The following is a 19,638-nucleotide window of genomic DNA, read 5'->3' as shown; positions in this document are numbered from 1 at the left end:
AATTCTTTTTGGTTAAGATGAACCACATTCACCATGGCAACAGAACATAGCTCAAGTCAAACAGGGCAGGGGGAAGTCAAAGATAGGCAGCTGCTTGACTTGATCCATTTAGCATGAAGTGCGGACATTGTCCTTTTGCTGCTGCTGTTATGGGATGCCTACCTGTAATATGTCGATTAACTCAGCCCTGGGGCATGAGCATTATTATGAGGAAGCCAATGTGGCGGCCAGTGCAGGAACATTTATATTGAATGAGACCTCAAAAATATTGATCGAGCTTGCATTCTGGTGAAACTTTGCAAAATTGACGGAGATGATAATGCCATTATGGAAAATGATTGCGATTAATGGATATTACAAATTTGGGTCCTGTCTTAGATTCCTTTAGGTTTAGAGTCAGTTTCAATAGTGGCTGGAGCTTCTTACATTCAGGAGTTTTCCAATACTGATCAATATCTAACAATATGATAATGTGAGACCGAGAGGAATGTGAAACAAGTGAAACACTTTGAAACAGACTGGAAGATTTCAATAAGTCTGGATCACTATGAAGCGGATCAGGATGTGGAGCAGGTCAGTGTCACTGTGAAGCAGACAAGGAGAGAGGATGCAATAAGTCAGGATCACTGAAGTAGACCAGGAGGAGTGTGGAGCTGGTCATTATCACTGAATCAGGAAAAGGAGGAGGATGCAATAGGTCAGGACACTGAAATAAGCAGAGAGATCATGCAACAGATCAGGAGTGTGAAACAAGAGTATAAAGCAGGTCAGTATCACCTTGAAGCAACCTGGGAGGAGTGCACAACAGCTCAGGATCACTGAAGTGAGAGAGAAGGAAAGAAAATCAAACTATAACATCAAAGTTGTAAGCTGCAGTTATTATTGTAGCTTTGCTTTCCTCTCACCAAACTTAGGAAGTTAGTCTAAAGAACTGAGAAATAAAACATTCAGATTTTTGGTAAAGTAAAACATTTCAATGAACCTCTTCATATTTAAGTGACAATGGAAGTGAAGTGAGTAAGAGTCGTTTCCTTATTTTTTTTCAAGATTTGAAATATATAAAAGTGTGGTAGGGCAGCCCCACCTCTAGACTCACATTCTGTTCTATGTAAGAACTTCAGGATATTTCATGTGCCCTGAACAATCATTTGTGTAGGAAGTACTACAGCTGCGACCAGATAAGCCTAGATTTTGGAGTCTGAGCAGCACCATATGCACAAGATTGAGACCTTTCGTTGTTAGCATGTTTATAGATGCAGTGAAGATAAAATCACCATAGTCCCCAGATGACCATAGGCTGCTTTGCTTATGCAAAGAAGGAGAGCTGATTGGTGGTGATTTAACCTGAAGATCACACATCTCACAGCAGGCAGCCCTTCGTGAATAACCTCAGCACGTACGGGAATTCAGCCTGCTTTGGTGTCGCTCTACATTGTGAGCCAGCCATTCAACAAACTGAGCTAATCGACTCTCCGCATTTCACCTTGCGGCATAAGATAATATGGGAGAAGAGGAAGTGGATGACCAACAAGCAGCCAAGAACAAATAGGCCGATAGTGCATTCAGTCAATTCTGAATACTGAGAAAAGTGATGATTTATCAAGGGAGTGCAGTTGGAGTCAAGTCACCACAACTGGCTCAGCTACACAGGGGAATTCATTGAATTGTCCAAATTATTTGATTTGGTAAACCATGAAGCATTGTAGATTATGCTTCTCTTGATCCTATAAATATTTTTGTAGATTATGCTTCAAAGATTTGGTTGTTGAAGAAACACAAGAAATAGGAGTAGACCACATGGCCCAGACAGCCTGTTCTGCCATTCTATACGATCATGGCTAATTTTGGGCTTCAAATCCACTTTCCGCATTGTTTCCGTTTTCCGCAATTCCCTGAGATCTCTAAGATTTGTCTCTCTCATGATTAAGTATAGCTAGCGATAGAACATCCACAACCCTCTAGGGTAGAGAATTCCAAAGATATATAACCCTTTGAATGAAGTCGTCAGTGAACAGTCCCTTATCCTGAGACTGTGTTCCTGTGTTGTAGATTCCCCAGCCAGCAGGAAGGATCCCAATATCCATCCAATCAAGCCCCTTCAGAATTTTGTAGGTTTCAATTGGACTATCTGTCTCCTAAACTCCAAAGCATATCCTAAACATTATAAAATAGACAAAGCATTTCTTGGGAAAAAGGAGCCTTTTTCCTCTTTTAGGAAAGTGCCGATCACCAAATCACAAACAGAATTGCAAAGATACTACTCTATTTTCAGTATTGGTTCAAATTTTGAGCATTATTATTACTACTACTACTACAAAGTTAATGCTAGCAAACCAATATTGTATGTTGCATAGATATGAAAAAAATACAGAAGATATCTGTAGCAATCATGATTTAAAATCTGTGCTAATTCTTTTCATTTTGCATGTTTTCTTTGAAAAGACAAACAGAAAATCTACTTCCAGACTTCTGTCAAAATTGCTTTGTAGCATGTTCCTTGGAAATACAACAGAGCAGCCTTCCTGATAGTCTCCCTATGGAAAAGCATTTTTGTTTTTTTTTTACAGACAGCTACAGCATTAAAACCAAGGACAATATCTGAGAACATATTGTGCTCTGCAACAAACCAGCAGTTATACTTTACCAAGGCAACTTGCAGCTGGAGAACTGACTGAAACTGAGTGTTGGATTCAGGGAGCATGTCATTAAAGTGACTCAATTGCTGCTGAATCTGAACAGCATCACATAATGTAAGCAATTATTACTGAAGTATTTAAGTACACATCAAAGTCTGACCTCTTAGTAGCTTTGAAGTATGCCTTTACAAAGCCAATTTTTTCAAAATCTTGAATTAGACAATCCAATAATGAATCACATAATAAATCATCAGTGTTGTTGAGGCCTTTCTATGCAGTTTGTAGAAAGCTTTTTGTTTATAATTACTAGATAGATATTAAACTTTTGAAACCTAATTTACAAAATACACTGATAAACTCAATATTATAATTGTATTAAACACGCAATAGATTTCATATTAGATGCCAAACTATTAACATAATGAATGCAATTGCTTCTGTTGTTACATATACTGTTATAGGGAACTTTGAGACACAGCTTGTTAGCACAGAAAGTTAGTTTATCCATCTTCATGTCATATTACCAGTCAAAGTACCCTTTGGTTTTCTTATCCAACCCCATTAATTTGTCTGGGTTTAAATCTAATTTGCTACCTCTTCCATGCACTTACATGGCTTTCAGAGGTAAGACTCATACGTAATGTGGTGCACAAGGCATCTCAGTCATGTAGGGCAAGTTCGATGGACCAATGGAACAGTTCCTGTCTGTCATTATTCATAATAGCTGTCTGTGCAGCCAAGCTATTCATTTTCCTAGTTGAATTAGGAAGCAGAGTTTCTGCAGGGGTTTGAACAAGATGACTTTATACCCAAACTGCAGAAAGTTCTGGTTTATCTTTGACCACTGATGTAGTGTAGGCAGGTACATAATGTGTCTTTGCTGAGGCACTAGAAAAGATTGGCCAGCATTCTACTGCAAGCAGTAATGGAAAAAGAAGCGTGTTTTCCAGCAGAAAAGGAGGGATTTTTTGCCCATGGATCAATGATAACATTAAACACTCAAGGTAAATAACAGCTCATTCCTAAAAAAAAGTCAGGTCTGCCAGGTGTTCCAAAATAAAATGAGACTCTTGGCTTCCACCTCAAACACCAAGTAAATTAAGGCATTGATGATATTTCAAATAATGCACTGTCAATCTACAACCAATTGAGATTAATAAAACTAGTATAATTTAGTAAAGGCAATACAAAAAATGGTGGCACATCGTTATTTTCCTGTGTGGAAAGCATTTTGAATATATTGTACTTTTCCAACAGCAATGTTATTACCATGATTGCTTTAATACATCTTCTGAAGATGTTACAATTCACAACCTATAAAGCTGTGGAGATAATTCACATCAAAACTCCTCAATACTCCTTACTACAATTTATTTCCTATTTAAAATTGACAAATTGAAATCAGTGACACAGTGTGTTATAAACAAAAAGCATAAAAAGGGTCATGATCTTTATTCCATGGGTCAGACAACAACTACCTTGTATTTACTCACCTCAAGTTCTAAGATGAGCATCCTCATGGAAGAGAAACTATATTCATAGTTCATTATGTACCTACTCCATCAGGGTAGGGATGAACCAGAAAATCCTGAAACCCAATAAAGCCATTATCTTCAGCCCCCACTTCTCAGCCATGGCTCTTTCCTGGGGAATTCCTTCTAACTTTTGCCTCAACAGTTTGCAATTTAAAATTCCTTATATAAACCATCACCAAGACTGCCTCCTTGCACCTTCAAAATATCACCGTTACTATCCATGACTCACTCCAGTAAAATAAACTACCCATTTATTCCCTCATCAGTTCCAGGCTCAATTCATCCAAAACATCCTTCAGACTCCAATCTTACAACTCTGGTCTGCTCGACTGATGTTCATTAAATCTTCAGTCATTACATTTCCTCTCTGAAATTCTTCCCAGTTGAAGCCTTGCTTCATCCATCTTTGAAACATTTCTCTTCAACTGCATTTTTGGATAAATCTTCCAATTTAAAACTCTGATTCCTTGTTTCCTATATGTAAGTGTATTGGAACATATTCTATACAAATCCATTGGCCTATAGAAATGGTGGCAAAACTGTCAACATCTGCTGGCAGTACTCTTTTGAAACTGACAACTTCTGAGTACCAGGATCAGGGATATCAAAGAACTATGCAGGGCATTCTGAAGGGGGAAGGTGAACAGCCAGGCATTGTGGTCCACGTTGGGACCCACTACTCTAAAAATTTGCATCGTACATCTCCTTTAAACCTTGTCCCTCGCACTTTAAACCTACGCCCCCTAGTAATTGACTCTTCCACCCTGGGAAAAAGCTTCTGACTATCCAATCTGTCCATGTCTCTCATGATCTTGTAGACTTCTATCAGGTCTCCCCTCAACCACTGTTGCTCCAGTGAGAAAAAAAAAAGAAGTTTCTCCAATCTCTCCTCATGGCTAATGCCCTCCATACCAGGCAACATCGTGGTAAATATTTTCTGTACCCTCTCCAAAGCCTCCACATTCTTCTGGTAATGTGGCGACCAGAACTGAACACTATATTCCAAGTGCGGCCTAACTAAAATACTGTAAAGCTGCAACATGGCTTGCCAATTTTTAAACTCAATACCCCAGCCGATGAAGGCAAGCATGCCATATGCCTTCTTGACCACCTTCTCCATCTGCATTGCCACGTTCAGTGACCTGTGTACCTGTATACCTTTGCCTATCAATATTCTTAAGGGTTCTGCCATTTACTGTATATTTCCTAACCGTATTAGACCTTCCAAAATGCATTACCTCACATTTGTCCGGATTAAACTTCATCTGCCATCTCTCCACCCTAGTCTCCAACTGGTCTATATCCTGCTCCATCCTCTGATGGTCCTCATCGCTATCCGCAAATCCACCAACTAATCAATTCAGTTACATTTTCCTCCAAATCATATATATAAACATATATAGGGCCGAAGGGCCTGTACTGTGCTGTAATGTTCTATATTAAACAGCAAAGGTCCCAGCAGTGATACCTGAGGAACTCCACTTGTCACAGACTTCCATTCAGAAACACACCCTTCCACTGCTGCCCTCTGTCTTCTTTGATCGAGCCTGTTTTGTATCCACCACGTCAGCTCACCTCTGGTTCCATGCAACTTCACCTTCTACACCAGTCTGCCATAAGGGACCTTGTCAAAGGTCTTACTGAAGTCCATGTCGACAACATCCACTGCCCTACCCTTATTGATCATCTTCGTCACTTCCTGGAAAAACTCAATTAAGTTCGTAAGACATGACCTCCCCTTCACAAAACCCATGTTACCTGTCACTAACGTGTCCACTTATTTCCAAGTGGGAATAAATCCTGACTCGAAGCATCCTTTCCAATAATTTCCCTACCACTGATGTGAGGCTCACCGGCCTGTAATTACCTAGATTATTCTTGCTACCCTTCTTAAACAAAGAAACAACATTGGCTGGTCTCCAATCCTCTGGGACCTCCCCTGTAGCCAGTGAGGATACAAAGATTTCCTCCCTTGCCTCTCTCAGTATTCTGGGGTATATCCTATCATGCCCTAGGCACTCGTCTACCTTAATGTTTCTTAAGAACCCCAATACTACCTCCTTTTTGATCTCAACATGACAAACTATACTGAAGGTCAGAAGGATCTTGGAGTGTAGATCCACAGATCCCCTGAAGGTGGCAGGGTAAGTAGACAGACAGGCGGTCAAGAATGCATATGAGATGCTTGCCTTTATTAACCAAGGCACAAAATACAACAGCAGTGAGATCATACTGGAATTGCATAAAATGCTGGTTAGGCCATAACAGAGGCATTGCATGCAGTTCTGCTCACAACATTATAGGACAGATGGGATTTCTCTGGAGAGGAATAAAAAGTGCTGATAAACAATGCATTTATATTTCTGGTTTGTTATACGAGAATATGTGAACCTCTGCTGACGGATGCTTGGAAACCTTCTTGATTTGATTCCAGATTTGAATTAATGTTAGGAAAAGGGATGCTCATGCCACAGGAGATGATTATATATTTTTGGGCAGCTTTCTTATTGTCAAACCATGGAAAACCATCCTCTTAAATTATCCCCGACTCCTCCATCCACTCTCCAACAATAAATGCAACGAGCTCATGGGCCCCTTCCACCTTCTTCTAGTTTAAATCCCCTCATGCCCTCTCCAGGCTCAACATGTTCGAACTCTAACGAACGGTCATTCAGACTTGAAATTTTGGCTCTATACTCTCTCCATAGATGCTGTCAGACCTGTTGAGTTTCTCCAACATTTTCCATTTTTGTTTCAGATTCCAGCATCTGCAGTGTTTTGCCTTTTTCTAAATCATGACTTCTTGCCTGCCAAAGAAACTCCAACTGTCTCTTCCTGATCTCAGTACATTCTTATGGTCTCAGCTCTTACTAGAGCTTTTCATTGGTAGTGTCACTTGTCCAAGATATCTTCAATATTCACCTCAAAAGTCACAACCCTGTATGCTTTAGTGATCGTCCAACACTTGCTTTTGCAAGTCAAAATTGGTGTAACGTAGCATTCTAGGATTTTCAGTTTTGTTTTCATGGCTAGTTTTGAATTACTCAATCTTTTTTCCTTTTTTGAAATACATCTTTGACCATTTCAATTCTTTTGAGTTATTTACGGTAATATTTTTCCTTGGTAACCAAATTTGTTTACCATTTGATTTTTTCATTCTGCACTATGATCTTACCTTCTGGTATGATTTTGTTTTTGCACACTATTAGACTTTTTGTTTTCTCACAATCTATGCTCTGTCCTTCTTTCTCACTTTTACTCATTACCATTATATCCAAAATCTTGTGTTGTTTCTGTTCAGAATTGACAGTAAGAACAGTGTCATCAACATCCCTTATATCATTATGGTTGGAAGCTCCAATTAATAATCAGGAAGGTCTTCAATCTCTCACATTTTCAATATAGAAACTGAGTAAAATCTGGGGACAAATGCTCCCTGAACCTTCTTTAACCATCAGAAAATTGCTTAGATCATTTCCAATTTTTATGTTTCCACATACTAATCTCTGTAAAATGCAGGTCAGTATAAACTTTGCTGACCACGTCCTCATTTGCACCAAGTCCTATTCAGTGATGTGCTCACGCGCCTATATCGGTTCTTGGACAAGCAATATCTCGATCTTAAAATTCTTATTCTTGCTTTCAAATCCCTCCATGGCCTTGCCCCTCCCTTTTCATTCTGCACTATGATCTTACATTCAAGCGTGGTTTTTTTCTTGCATACTATTGAACATTTTGTTTTCTTATAACTTATGCTCAATCTTTTCTTCTCACTTTTACTCACTACTATATCCAAAATTTTGTGCCGTTTCTTTTCAGAAGCGAAAATCCCTTATAGTATTATAGTTAGAATCACTCTCCAGCCCACAACCCTGAAATATTTGAGCTCTTCTGATTCTGGCCGCTTGAGCAATCTCAATTTTAATCGTTCCATCACTAGTGGCAGTGCATTCAACTGCCCAGGCCCTAATCTCTGAAATACCCCCCTAACCTTTTCTGACTCTTAGAGCAAGCTTTTGGCTATCTGTCCTAATACCATCTTTTGGGGCTCAGTGCCTAATTTGGCTTTATGATACTCCTGTAAGGTACTTTGTGATGTTTTATATTAAAGGTTTGGTATGAATAAAAGTTGTTGACAGGAGCGAGCACCATGGCTTTGCCTGCACAATATGGTGCGGTAAGTAATAGTTACACTACTTCGTTAAAACTAACTATTCTGATATTCCAGCATATTGATCTTACAGTTATTAGGTTAAAAAAAACCCATCTGCAAGAAAGGTTTCTGGTAATCAAAAGGATTCATTTTAAAAAAAAACACACTTATTAGATGGCAGGTTTGTTAAAAATTGTAATGCATTACAAGTTCCGTGCTTGTTCTTAATACAATCAAATGAGTGAAAAGGAATGTATGAATGCATATTAAACACCAAATAGTAATAAACATTACCTGCCATGCCGACACGCAGTATAAATCATTCCTTCCTCACTGCCTACAACAAAATTATTGACATCTCCTGTTGGGAACGCCATGCTAGTGACAGCCACAGGCTTTGACTTGTTGTAAACCAGCTCCATATTCTCCTAATTAAAAAGATTTTAAAACGTTAGCATATAGAATTGTGTTCTTTTTCCTTTCCTCAATCTTTCTCTTTGAAGGCTTTTTGCATGTTGAATTATGGAAGACATGTGTCGAGCTGTAATCATGTGTAAAACTTCCCAGGAAGGTGTGGAGGACCCAGATGACCCTATTTTTTGATGCCAAAATGGATGTTTAGGCCTACGCTTGACATTTTATGCTGTGTATAAATTGATCCCCATTTTTGAAAGATTTTTCAATTGAAAGATTGGGGACTGAACTTGTGTCTAATGACTAACCAACCACTAACTAGACTCAACCACAATATCTGAATTAAGTAAAAATTGTACAATTCCATATTTTGGAATGCATCCCAAATGCGGGTGGGGGTGGGGGGAAAGGATAAAAAGAGTAAAATTGTCAGCCTCCTAGAATATTCTTTAAAGTACATTTTATGCTTAATCCAAATTTAAAATGTTATATTCCAAGTTCTGCACTTAAATAGTAAATTATAGGACAGGAAATGATTTTACTGTGTACAGAGTTATACTAGCTTAAAAGAGTAGCCAATCTAATTAATGCTTGAATTTTTAAAAATATTTAAAAATTACATTTTTGTTAAACATAATGTTGCTCATGTAAAATGAAAAATGTATTCTACCAATAATGTTTATCAGGATGTCATCTCCTGCACTGGTGCTACAGTGGGAATTATGTTTGTTACTTTCTATATTTTTTTATCTATTACCTGGAGATCTTTTCTGCAAGTATTGCTGTTAATTTAGTGTTCTTTCTGGCATACCCAATATATTATTTTGCCCAATATTTACCATACATTTAAATGCTGGAGAAAACCTGCATAAGTTGTCCTGTCTATGACATTCTCCAAAGTTATTAATTGTGACCTTTCCTATCATTGTTACAAGACTTATTGGGCTTGTCCAGTTGTCTTGCAAAGCTTAGAGACCATTAAATGGGTAGACTTTTAATACTGTACTTGATATCATGATGTGTCAGTAACAGTGATGTGACTGGAATACAGATTGGCCCAAAAGCTTCTGAAACCTGTCAATAAACAGCATCTACTATTAGTTAAACTTATGCATGCCTGTTTAGTCTCTATATACATGGCAAATTGCTGGATGTGTGAACTGGAAACTGCAAAATGTTCAATGTGGCATCTGGGATCTGAAAGAATTGGGCAAGCAAATCTACATCATCTTAAATCAACCAGGTTGAAGGGTTGTAAAATAAACCATGCAAGTTAGAATGGATGAGTTCAATGTCAAACTAGGTACAGAAAGGAAGGATGGATGGATATTTGGATTAAGCAAGGGAAAGGACAAGGAGAAGATAAACTCTCAAAATCTCCAATATAATTAGAACCTGATGGAATCAATCTCAGTAGCTAACAATTATGGTATTAAAAGGCAGCTGAGACTTGAAATGACTTGACCTAGCTTTTCATGACAAACTGTTTCCTATCTATGGGGTCAGTACAGAACTTCACTCCGCTCAATGCATTTAAATGAGAAACCAGGCAGCAAGATGTCACGTTCGAGAAGCTATCAGTGGCATGACATTTCCCTGACAGAAACTTCTCCATTTCTATATCCAATAATGTTTCAGGCCTCACTCAAAGTTGCTGTGGCATTTGCAACTTAGAAATACAGTGAGCACTCTGAGCCTTTTAAGATATTTATCAGTTTTTGGCCAATATGTTCAACAAATCATTTACAAGGTAAATGAAAGAATCACAGAAGGATCCTTTCATGGAACACTGGAATATAATTGAAGATAATTTACATTTTGCACGAAAGTACAAAAAAGCAGCATACGACTCAAGTTGAACATATATTATGTTTCTTCAAAAGGAACTCTTCAAAATGCAGCTAATGAAAATACAACAACTTACTCCAACTTATAAACCAAAGAAAAGGTTTAATAAAGAAACATCATTACTCCAAACTTGGGACCTCGCCCCGGGCCACTCCAATTCTACACTGTTCCTTATGTATAGTGATTCAGCCGGTCAGCTGACTATTATGTCACTCTGTAATTGGTTCCATGTTTTACTGGGTCAGCTGACCCTTACATCTTGTTCCCAATCCAATATAAAATTGTCACCAGTTACATTCTAACACATTATCCATGCACAACAGAAAAACTAAGATCAAGATATAGCAATGGGAGCATTTGAAAGAAAATTTCATGGCCCTTTTACAAACCAACATGAGTTAGGAACAGGATTAGGGCATCTGCCTCTGAGTCTGCCCTGCTATTCCACATGAAGATGAATGATCAAACTGTAATCTCCAACCCATGCCCAATAACCTTTCACTCCCTTCCTCATCGAGAATCTATCAACTCTGCCTTGAAAACATTCAAATACTCTGCTTCCACTATCTTTTGAGGCAGGGAGTTCTAAAGACTAGCTCAAAAATTTCCTCTCATCTGTCTTAAATGGGTGACCGCTTATTTTTAAACAGTGACTTCTTGTTCTAGATTCTCTCACAACAGGAAACATCATCTTCACATCCATCATGTCAAGAATCCTCAGAATTATATGTGTTTCAATTAAGTTGTCTCTTCCTCCTCTAACCTGAAGTAGATTCAAGCCTAGATCATCCAATCTTTCTTCTAAAACAGCCCACCAATTCCTGGCATCAGTCTGGTAATTTTTTTCTGAACTATTAATGCATTTATATCTTCTGCTAAATTAAGAGACCATTGTACTTCATATGTGGTCTCACCAGTGTCCTGTGCAATTGAAGCTGAACCTCCCTATTATATTCAACTCCCTTCATAATAAATGATAACATTTTATTAGCTTTCCTAACTACTTGCCATACCTGCATACTAGTCATTTGTGATTCATGCACAAGGACCCCCAGACAGCCATGAATCTTGGGGCTCTGCAATCTCTTACCATCTGGGTACTATGCTCTTTTTTCTAATCAAAATGGACATTATACTCCATTTGCCAGACCTTTACCCCACTCACTTAACCTATGCCCCCTTGTAGCCTCCTTATGTCATCTTCACAACTTGCTTTCCTATCTACCTTCATATCATCAGTCCAAGGTCATCAGTTTCAAAGTCCAAAGATATGCGAGTTAGGTGCATTGGCTAAATTACCCTTTAGTGTCGGGGGAGTATATAGGGAAAATGCATGGGGTTGAGGATAGGACCTGGATGGGATTGCAATTGGTGCAGACTCAATGGGCTGAATGGCCTCCTTCTGGACTATAGGATTCTATGACCAGCAAATTTAGCAACCATACCTTTTGTCCCTTTATTCAAGGTGTTTATATAAATTGTAAAATGTTGAGGCCCCAACACTGCTACCTGTGGCACACCACTCATTACATCCTGCCAATCAGACAAAGACTCATTCATGGCTACCCTCTGTTCCTCGTGAACTAGACAATCTTCAGTCCGTGTCAATGTTACCCCCTACACCATGGGCTTTTATTTTCCACAATAACTTTGAATATGGCATCTCATCAAATGCCTTCTGGTATAGTACATCCATCAGTTGGCTCCCCTTCATCCACAGTGACTCCTTCAATAAATTAATTGGTTAAACAAGATTTTCCTTTCACAAACCATGTTGATTCTGCCTGATTGCCTTGAATTTTTTTTTAAGTGCCCTGCCATAACATCGTTAATAATACCTTCTAACATTTTCCCCACGACAGATGCTAAGCTAACTGACTTACAGTCTCTTGCTAACCGTCCCCTTTCCTTTATGAATAAAGGAGATATAGGACCAATGCTCACTTTGCTAACTCTCACTTATCTATAGAAACAATTATCCTTCCTTATATTTCAAGCTATCTTTCTCTTGCACTCTAAGTTTTCCCTCATTAATTTTTCATTCTTTGCTGTTCTTTATATTCCATCCAATTGTTACCCAATTATTGTAGAAATGATAGCATTAGATTCAATACACATTTAATATACAATTTGCATTTAACTAGGTTATGTACCAATGAAACATGGCTTAGTAGCATTAGGAAGACTGAAATGCTGTTTAAGGACCAACTTTAGGAAACAGATCATTAAAACAAAATAGAGAGCTTCCTTGACCATGCATCAAACATTCACTACAGATACACCATTGTGAATAATCAAGTGACAAATCATATTTAAATCATCAGAAATCTACTGATATTAGAAAACAAAGGGTGCAATAATTGGCAATGTTCATATTTTACTTAACCAGTTAAACTCCTCATGAAAAGAACTGATTATGTTGGAGATGGGGAAGAAAGACATGATGGTTAAAAAAAGCCATTTTCATTACTTCAAATTCACACTCAAATCATCTGTTTCAACATAAATTTACTTTTCTGTTGATTGTTGTTTACAAATGAAATTTGAATAATTTTTCAAACAATGTCCCTTTTTAGTTTCAACATATAAAAGGACACTATATAGAGAAAGTTCTGAAATATGGAAATCTGATCTTGCTTTTGTAAGCATTTGAATTGAAAATATTTCTTATAAAAGCTTCCCATCTGTTGTGCACATTTTATCAGCCTTTCATCTACCAGTACATATGCATTACATATCATACAACCTCACGGCACACATTGGTTGCCTCATTTGTAAGGGATTATTAGTTGATCTCCTACACATTTACACATGCTGGGTGGAGGTTGAGGTGGGGAAGGTGCCTGATCAGGAACAGCAGCAGGCAGGCTCAGCTGATTTGAAGCATCCAAATCTCATTTGCACACTGTCTGAACATAATACCCTATCTCTGAACTTGCACCTTTCTTTAGTCTCCCCAAATGCATTCTTTTAGATCATCCCGTTATTCTACTCACTCACACCAACGCCCCTTGTGGTCCTCATGCTAGCTGAGTTTGAAAACAGTTCGCTTTCCTCAGGGACTGGCCTGCTCCCATTCAAAACATCTGAAAAATATTATCTTGACCCTACTGTCCTTCACCAATACTGACCTCCTCTCGAAACTCCATTTCCCCGAACATTCATACCCCAAATCTGTGCCCTCTTTACTGCAACTCCATATTTGCATCTCATCCTTGTACCAGTGCCAAAGCAGCTTATTAATCAAGATCATAAAATTACATCCTCAGGCGATTGTGAACTATTCCTCCTTATCTTACATGAATGATCTGTGGACTCTGACACAGTTGGCCACACTACCATCTCCTTGTTCATTGTCCAGCTAAGTGGAATTGCCATCACCTTGTTCCACTCTTACCAATCTAGTCATAGCCAGAGAATTTCCTACAATGGCATTCTTTCTTGCCCCATGTCATTACCTTTGGGCCTACCCTTGACATTCTCCAATTTCTCATTTATATTCTGTCCCTTTGCAACATTACCTGAAAACATGTGGGTCCAAATATTCCACAAATCAGCAATCACTGACGAATTGTTCTCTGTTCGAACATTCCCATGCTTCAAAATTTTTCTGCACTTCTTGTTAGGTTTTAAAAGTGCAACTCCTCTGGAAGCCCTGAAATGCCGCATCCTTCAGAGAACTGCATTCATAGATACATAGCCCACAGGAAGACAACTCATCCCTTTTTAAATGGCACTAGCTGCCATATGATATGTTTTGAAGTCCAGTGTGAATGTTTGTTGTATGAATGGCTGAATGGATAGGTGGGTGTTGTGTAACGTAGATGAAGTGGCAGAAGGGGTAGTCAAGTCAAGAGCTAGTCTTGCGGTGGGGCTATTCAGGTCTGGCCAGGGGATGTAGCCAGGTGGGCAGTCTAAGTGATTGGGGGTTTTGGTGGGGGAGGGGGGGGGGGTCAGTTCTGTAGTAACCCTGAGTCTAACATTTTATGGTTAACTATTCATGTATGGCCAGAACTGTCCAAAGTCATTGACTTTAGCTCTGAGATGAAGACATTTGTAGAGGGTCCTGGGAAACTTCCCAGGCAATTCACACACAGGTGGTCATATCAGGATTTCTGTGCAGTATCAATCTACATCTTTGGTCATACAATCTGGAGACTAGAAGATCTGGACCAAGATATCAGGTCCCACCTATAACTGACATCCAACTTAATCTTACTACCACTGATCTCAGTTTCTCCATTTCCTCTGCGGTCAGAGTACTCATCTCACATCCAAGCCTGAATGAGCGGAAATATTCTCCAACTGGACACCAAGAACACCAAGCCTTGGTTTTTCACTCCCACTGTAAACTCCCTAATCACATTACCTTTCCTGGCCATCTCAAGCGGAACCAGCAGAAAAATGCGCTTTTTTCAGGAAAATTGGCATGCAGAAAATTAATGCATAATGAACTCTAAATTCTAACTGTAACATTTGCTTGTTTAAGCTCTTGTAACTTTGTAAATACATGTGTAGCTGTGAAGTCTGACAGAAGGGAGGAGCAGTGGAGGGAGGGTGCACGGGCAGAAGGGACCTAGGAATATGATGAATCCCTGGTTTGCAAGCTGTTGTCTGCACTGAGCATGTTTTAATACCCATTTCTCAGAAAATCCTCAACTGAAACAGAAAATGTTTGCAGATTTCAGGGAGGTGATTGTGAATTGAAAATTCTAGCTGAGATATCAGACTGCTGATGGATCTGGCTTAGGCTATTAGGACATTAAAGCTGATTGGGAAATAACTCAAACGCCACACTGTGGTGAAGCTAAGGTAGAAAGACTGATGGAGAAGGAGCCAAAAACTGGATTGACAGTCTATGTGTTCTAATATTTTAGTTGTCTAAAGTTCTCCCGGCAAGCACTGAGACTACCATAATCATTTCCATCCTGTTATAAAGTTAAGTGATTGGTCGAGCCGATAGGCAGAACCTACAGCAGTGTTTCCATGCATTTCTCTGGTTTATTCATTCTCTGGCAAACTTCATAACAGCTAAGCATGTTGTACAGGGTTGAGCCACAAGGAATGTTGGAGCAAGTTGTGCACAGTTGTCATTGGTGGTCCCTTGAAATCAAGAATGATATCTGTCAGGCTTGGTGAATTTTGATCACTGAGGAACCCAACTCTAGATTTATAAGTTCTTCCCAGTGGGGCATGTTGTACAGGGGAATGGCATTCGCAGCCCTGGGTTGGCTTCCCTCTCCTTCTTCTGCAGCCTCTGTTCTTTCTCACAAACCTTCTCTTGAGATGTTGAGATTCTTGAGTGTTGTTGGACTGCACTCATCCTAGCAAACGAAAATATTCCATCACACTTTTTTCTTCATCTTTTAGATTGTGAATAGGCCTTGGGAGTTGAGAGATGAGTCACTTGCCACAAACTATGCCACTTTTCATCTTCTGTTCTGTCACAGCTTTAGCTGGTAGTGATACCCAGAATGTTGAATGTGAGGGTTTGACTGGCAAAGGCAGCTGGTTAGATTATTTTGTTTGAGATGGTCATGTAGTTGCATACATTTGACTGCATTTGACAAATATCAGTTCTCAAAGTCTTCTACACTCTTGGATTTGATTTATTATTGTCACATGTATCAGCATACAGTGAAAAGTATTGTTTCTTGCACACTATACAGACAAAACATACCATTCATAGAGAAAGAAATAGAAGAGTGCAGAATGTACTGTTACAATCATAGTTAGGGTGTTGAGAAAGAGCAATTTAATGCAAGATAAGTCCATTCAAAAGTCTGACAGCAGCAGGAAAGATGCTGTTCTTGAGTCGCTTGGTATGTGACCTCAGACTTTTGTGTCCTTTTCCCGACAGGAGGTGGAAGAGAGAATGTCTGGGGTGCGTTGGTCCTTAATTATGTTGGCTGCTTTGCTGAGGCAGCTGGAAGTGTAGGCAGAGTCAATGGATGGGAGGCTGGTTTGCGTGATGGGATGGGCTACATTCACAACCTTTTGTAGTTCCTTGCAGTTTTGGACAGAGCAGAAGCCATACCAAGCTGTGATATAACCAGAAAGATGCTTTCTATGGTGCATCTGTAAAAGTTGGTGAGTGTCGTAGCTGACATGACAAATTTCTTTAGTCCTCTGAGAAAGTAGAGGCATCAGTGGGCTTTCTTTACTACAGTAATCGGCACAGGGAGACCAGAACAGATTGTTGGTGATCTGAACTCCTAAAAACTTGAAGCACTCGACACTTTCTACTTCGTCCCCACTGATGGAGACAAGGGCATGTTCTCCTTTATGCTTCCTGAAGTCGGTGACAATCTCCTTTCTTTTGTTGGCATCGAGGGACAGATTATTGTTGCTGCAATTTGGCCACACTGTCATAGGTGTATAAGGAGTATAGTAGGGGGTTGAGAACACAGCCTTGCGGGCACCAGAGTTGAGGATGATCATGGGGGTGTTGTTGTGGCCTATCCTTACTAATTGTGGTCTGAGAGTTAGGAAATTCAGGATCCAGTCACAGAGGTGCCGAGGCCCAGACCATGGAGTTTGGAGAGGAGTTTTGTGGGAATAATAGTGTTGGAGGCTGAACTGTAGTCAATAAATAGGAGTCTGACATAAAAGTGTCCTCGTTATCTTGGTGTTCCAGGTTTGAGTGCAGAGCCAGGGAGATGGCATCTGCTGTGGATCTGTTGCGGCGGTAGGCAAACTGTGATGGATCCAGGCAATCTGGGAGACTGGAATTGAGTCGTGCCATGTCTAACCTTTCGAAGCACTTCATAATGATGGATGTCAGAGCCATCAGCTGATAGTCAATAAGGCACGCTGCTCAGTTTTTCTTAGGTCCCGGGATGATGGCCGTCTTCCTGAAGTAGATGGGGACCTCAGATTGTTGTAAAGAAAGGTTGAAGACGTATGTCAATACCTCCACCAACTGATCCGAGTGCATGTCTGGGTACCCCATATGGGCCAGTTGCTTTCCATGGGTTGACTTTCAAGAAAGCTGCTCTGACATTTGCAATGATGATCCCAGATGCAGTTTCATCCAGGGCGGAGAGCGTGCTCTTGCTGACCTCTTGCTCAAAACAGGCATAGAATGCACTGAGCTCATCAGGGACGGGTGCATAGGAGCCAGCGATTTTACATGCCTTCATCTTGTAGCCCGTTATGTCTTGCAGACTTTGCCGTAGTTGGCAGATGTCGGTGTGGCTAGCCTGGGACTCTAGGTTGGTCCAGTATTGTCTTTTGACATCTTTGAAGGATCTCCTTAGATTGTATCCGGCTTTCTTGTATTGGTCAGTGTCGCCTGACTTGAACACCTCAGACCTGGACTTCAGCAAGCAGTGGATATCTTTGTTCATCCATGGCTTCTGGTTGGGGAACACGGATTTCCAAACTCTTTGCTATAAGGATACACACTCCTTACTTTGATAGCAGTAGTTTGCTTATCCCATTCAACTCACGTCAGACAATTATTTATACGAAAAAAGAGACAGGGCATATCACTAACTAAAATGTTGTCAATTTGAGAATTATTTACTTAGTCCTATTCTGCATTTTATCTTTTAGCCACTGCTCTCTGCATGCCACCACTTTGGATCAAAGACTTCACCCTTTGTAAATCTCATATACACTTTATCAAACTGTGAAAAGTTAAAATATACACATACACTGAATTCCCTTAAATCTATATTCTTAGTCATGGATAACAACACCAAAATCCATTTAAATATTCCTCTTTGGGAACTGAAACCATCCTTGGTGACTCAGGAAAGATTCTTCTCCAGAGGGAATGTGGAAGAAGTACGGGTTGAAGGAGGGTGAGATTGGTGTGGGATACAATGAAGTGATCAGATTCTGTCTTACCTACAGTTGAAACAATGGGAATACATAGGCCAGAAGACATGACAAGATTAAGAGGCTAGCATGGATGTAGGTGGGAGTTGAGGGGTTGCTCCGTGCAAGGGTAAGGGAACAAAAATATTAGAATTATGTAATAAATAAGTAGGAATAGGGCTTTAGTCTTTGATAGAGCTAAGGATTTAAGGTTTAGACAAAGTGAAGGGTCACAGGGGGAAGAAAGTGTTTCCTCTAAACTATGGGGGTACACGGCAATCAGGAACGTGCTTTACAGAGAACAAATTAACCATGCATGTACACAGCTGTGTGTCAATCTCAAAGGATCCATACAATGCAACAAACTAGCTACATATAGCAAACTGGAGTTGGGAGGAATACTGGTGCCAGACGAGTAGAGGGAGAAACAAGCTTAGTTTTCATAAGAATCAAATTACCATCGGCTGATAGAAGGTACAATTATCTCTGCCATTCTTTACTATAAAACACCTTCTTCCTTTGACTGCACATAATTATACTATTTGTTAAGGTGAAAGGTTTCTTAGGGGATAACATAATAGTATTTTGTTTAATAGGCTACCTTGGAAACAAAGCCTAGCATCAAGCTATCCAATGTAATGGCAATATTACCTAAACATAAGGTCAGGATGTTATCATTATTAGAATCTGTTAAAAGGAAAACACATTTATAGAGCCTAAAAAGTCCTAGGCGCTCACTAGAGTGTTAGGGGACAACATTTCATGTCAAACCACAAAGATATTTTAGGACAGGAGACCCAAATCTTGGTCAAAGGAGTAGGTTTAAAGGAGACACTTAAGAGGAGAGATATATTCAGAGGTTTAGGTAGAGAATTCCAGAACCTAAGGCTTTAGCAGCTGAAAGCATGGGTGACAAAGGTGTATAATGAACATGGAGATACTTAAAAGTGCAGAGGTTTTGGAATGTAATAGGGCTGAAGGAGGTTACAGAGATTAGCGTGTACGTCAGATTATTTAAAGAGATAGAATAGTTTAACTTAAGTACTTCACTTATACTGTCAGCATAAACGTTCAGTGCATGCTGACTAAATATGTATTTATCATGAATATGAAACAGATGTGCTGCAAGCAAAAATCAAGCAATCTTATCCTCTGCTATGGCAATCCCCTGTACAACATAAGTGAACATTTCAGTGACTCACTAATCAATTAATACATTCTGAACAAC

At 39.5% G+C, this 19,638-nt stretch overlaps 1 protein-coding gene across 1 annotated transcript in view; it reads right to left on the bottom strand.

Moving 5' to 3' along the window:
- dync1i1a (dynein cytoplasmic 1 intermediate chain 1a) overlaps positions 1–19,638 on the bottom strand; it is a 223,370-nt gene that overhangs the window by 47,904 nt on the left and 155,828 nt on the right. The window contains exon 13 of the mRNA XM_080216678.1: positions 8,619–8,752. Coding sequence (XP_080072804.1) covers positions 8,619–8,752 — 134 coding nt within the window. The remainder of the gene's footprint in view (positions 1–8,618; positions 8,753–19,638) is intronic.

The sequence above is a fragment of the Carcharhinus amblyrhynchos genome, chromosome 2 (assembly GCF_965287045.1).
Source record: "Carcharhinus amblyrhynchos chromosome 2, sCarAmb.v2.hapA, whole genome shotgun sequence".
In the NCBI taxonomy this organism is placed as follows: Eukaryota; Metazoa; Chordata; class Chondrichthyes; order Carcharhiniformes; family Carcharhinidae; genus Carcharhinus; species Carcharhinus amblyrhynchos.
The sequence above is the reverse complement of the archived record's forward strand: the minus strand, read 5'-3'. Positions and strand labels throughout refer to the sequence as shown.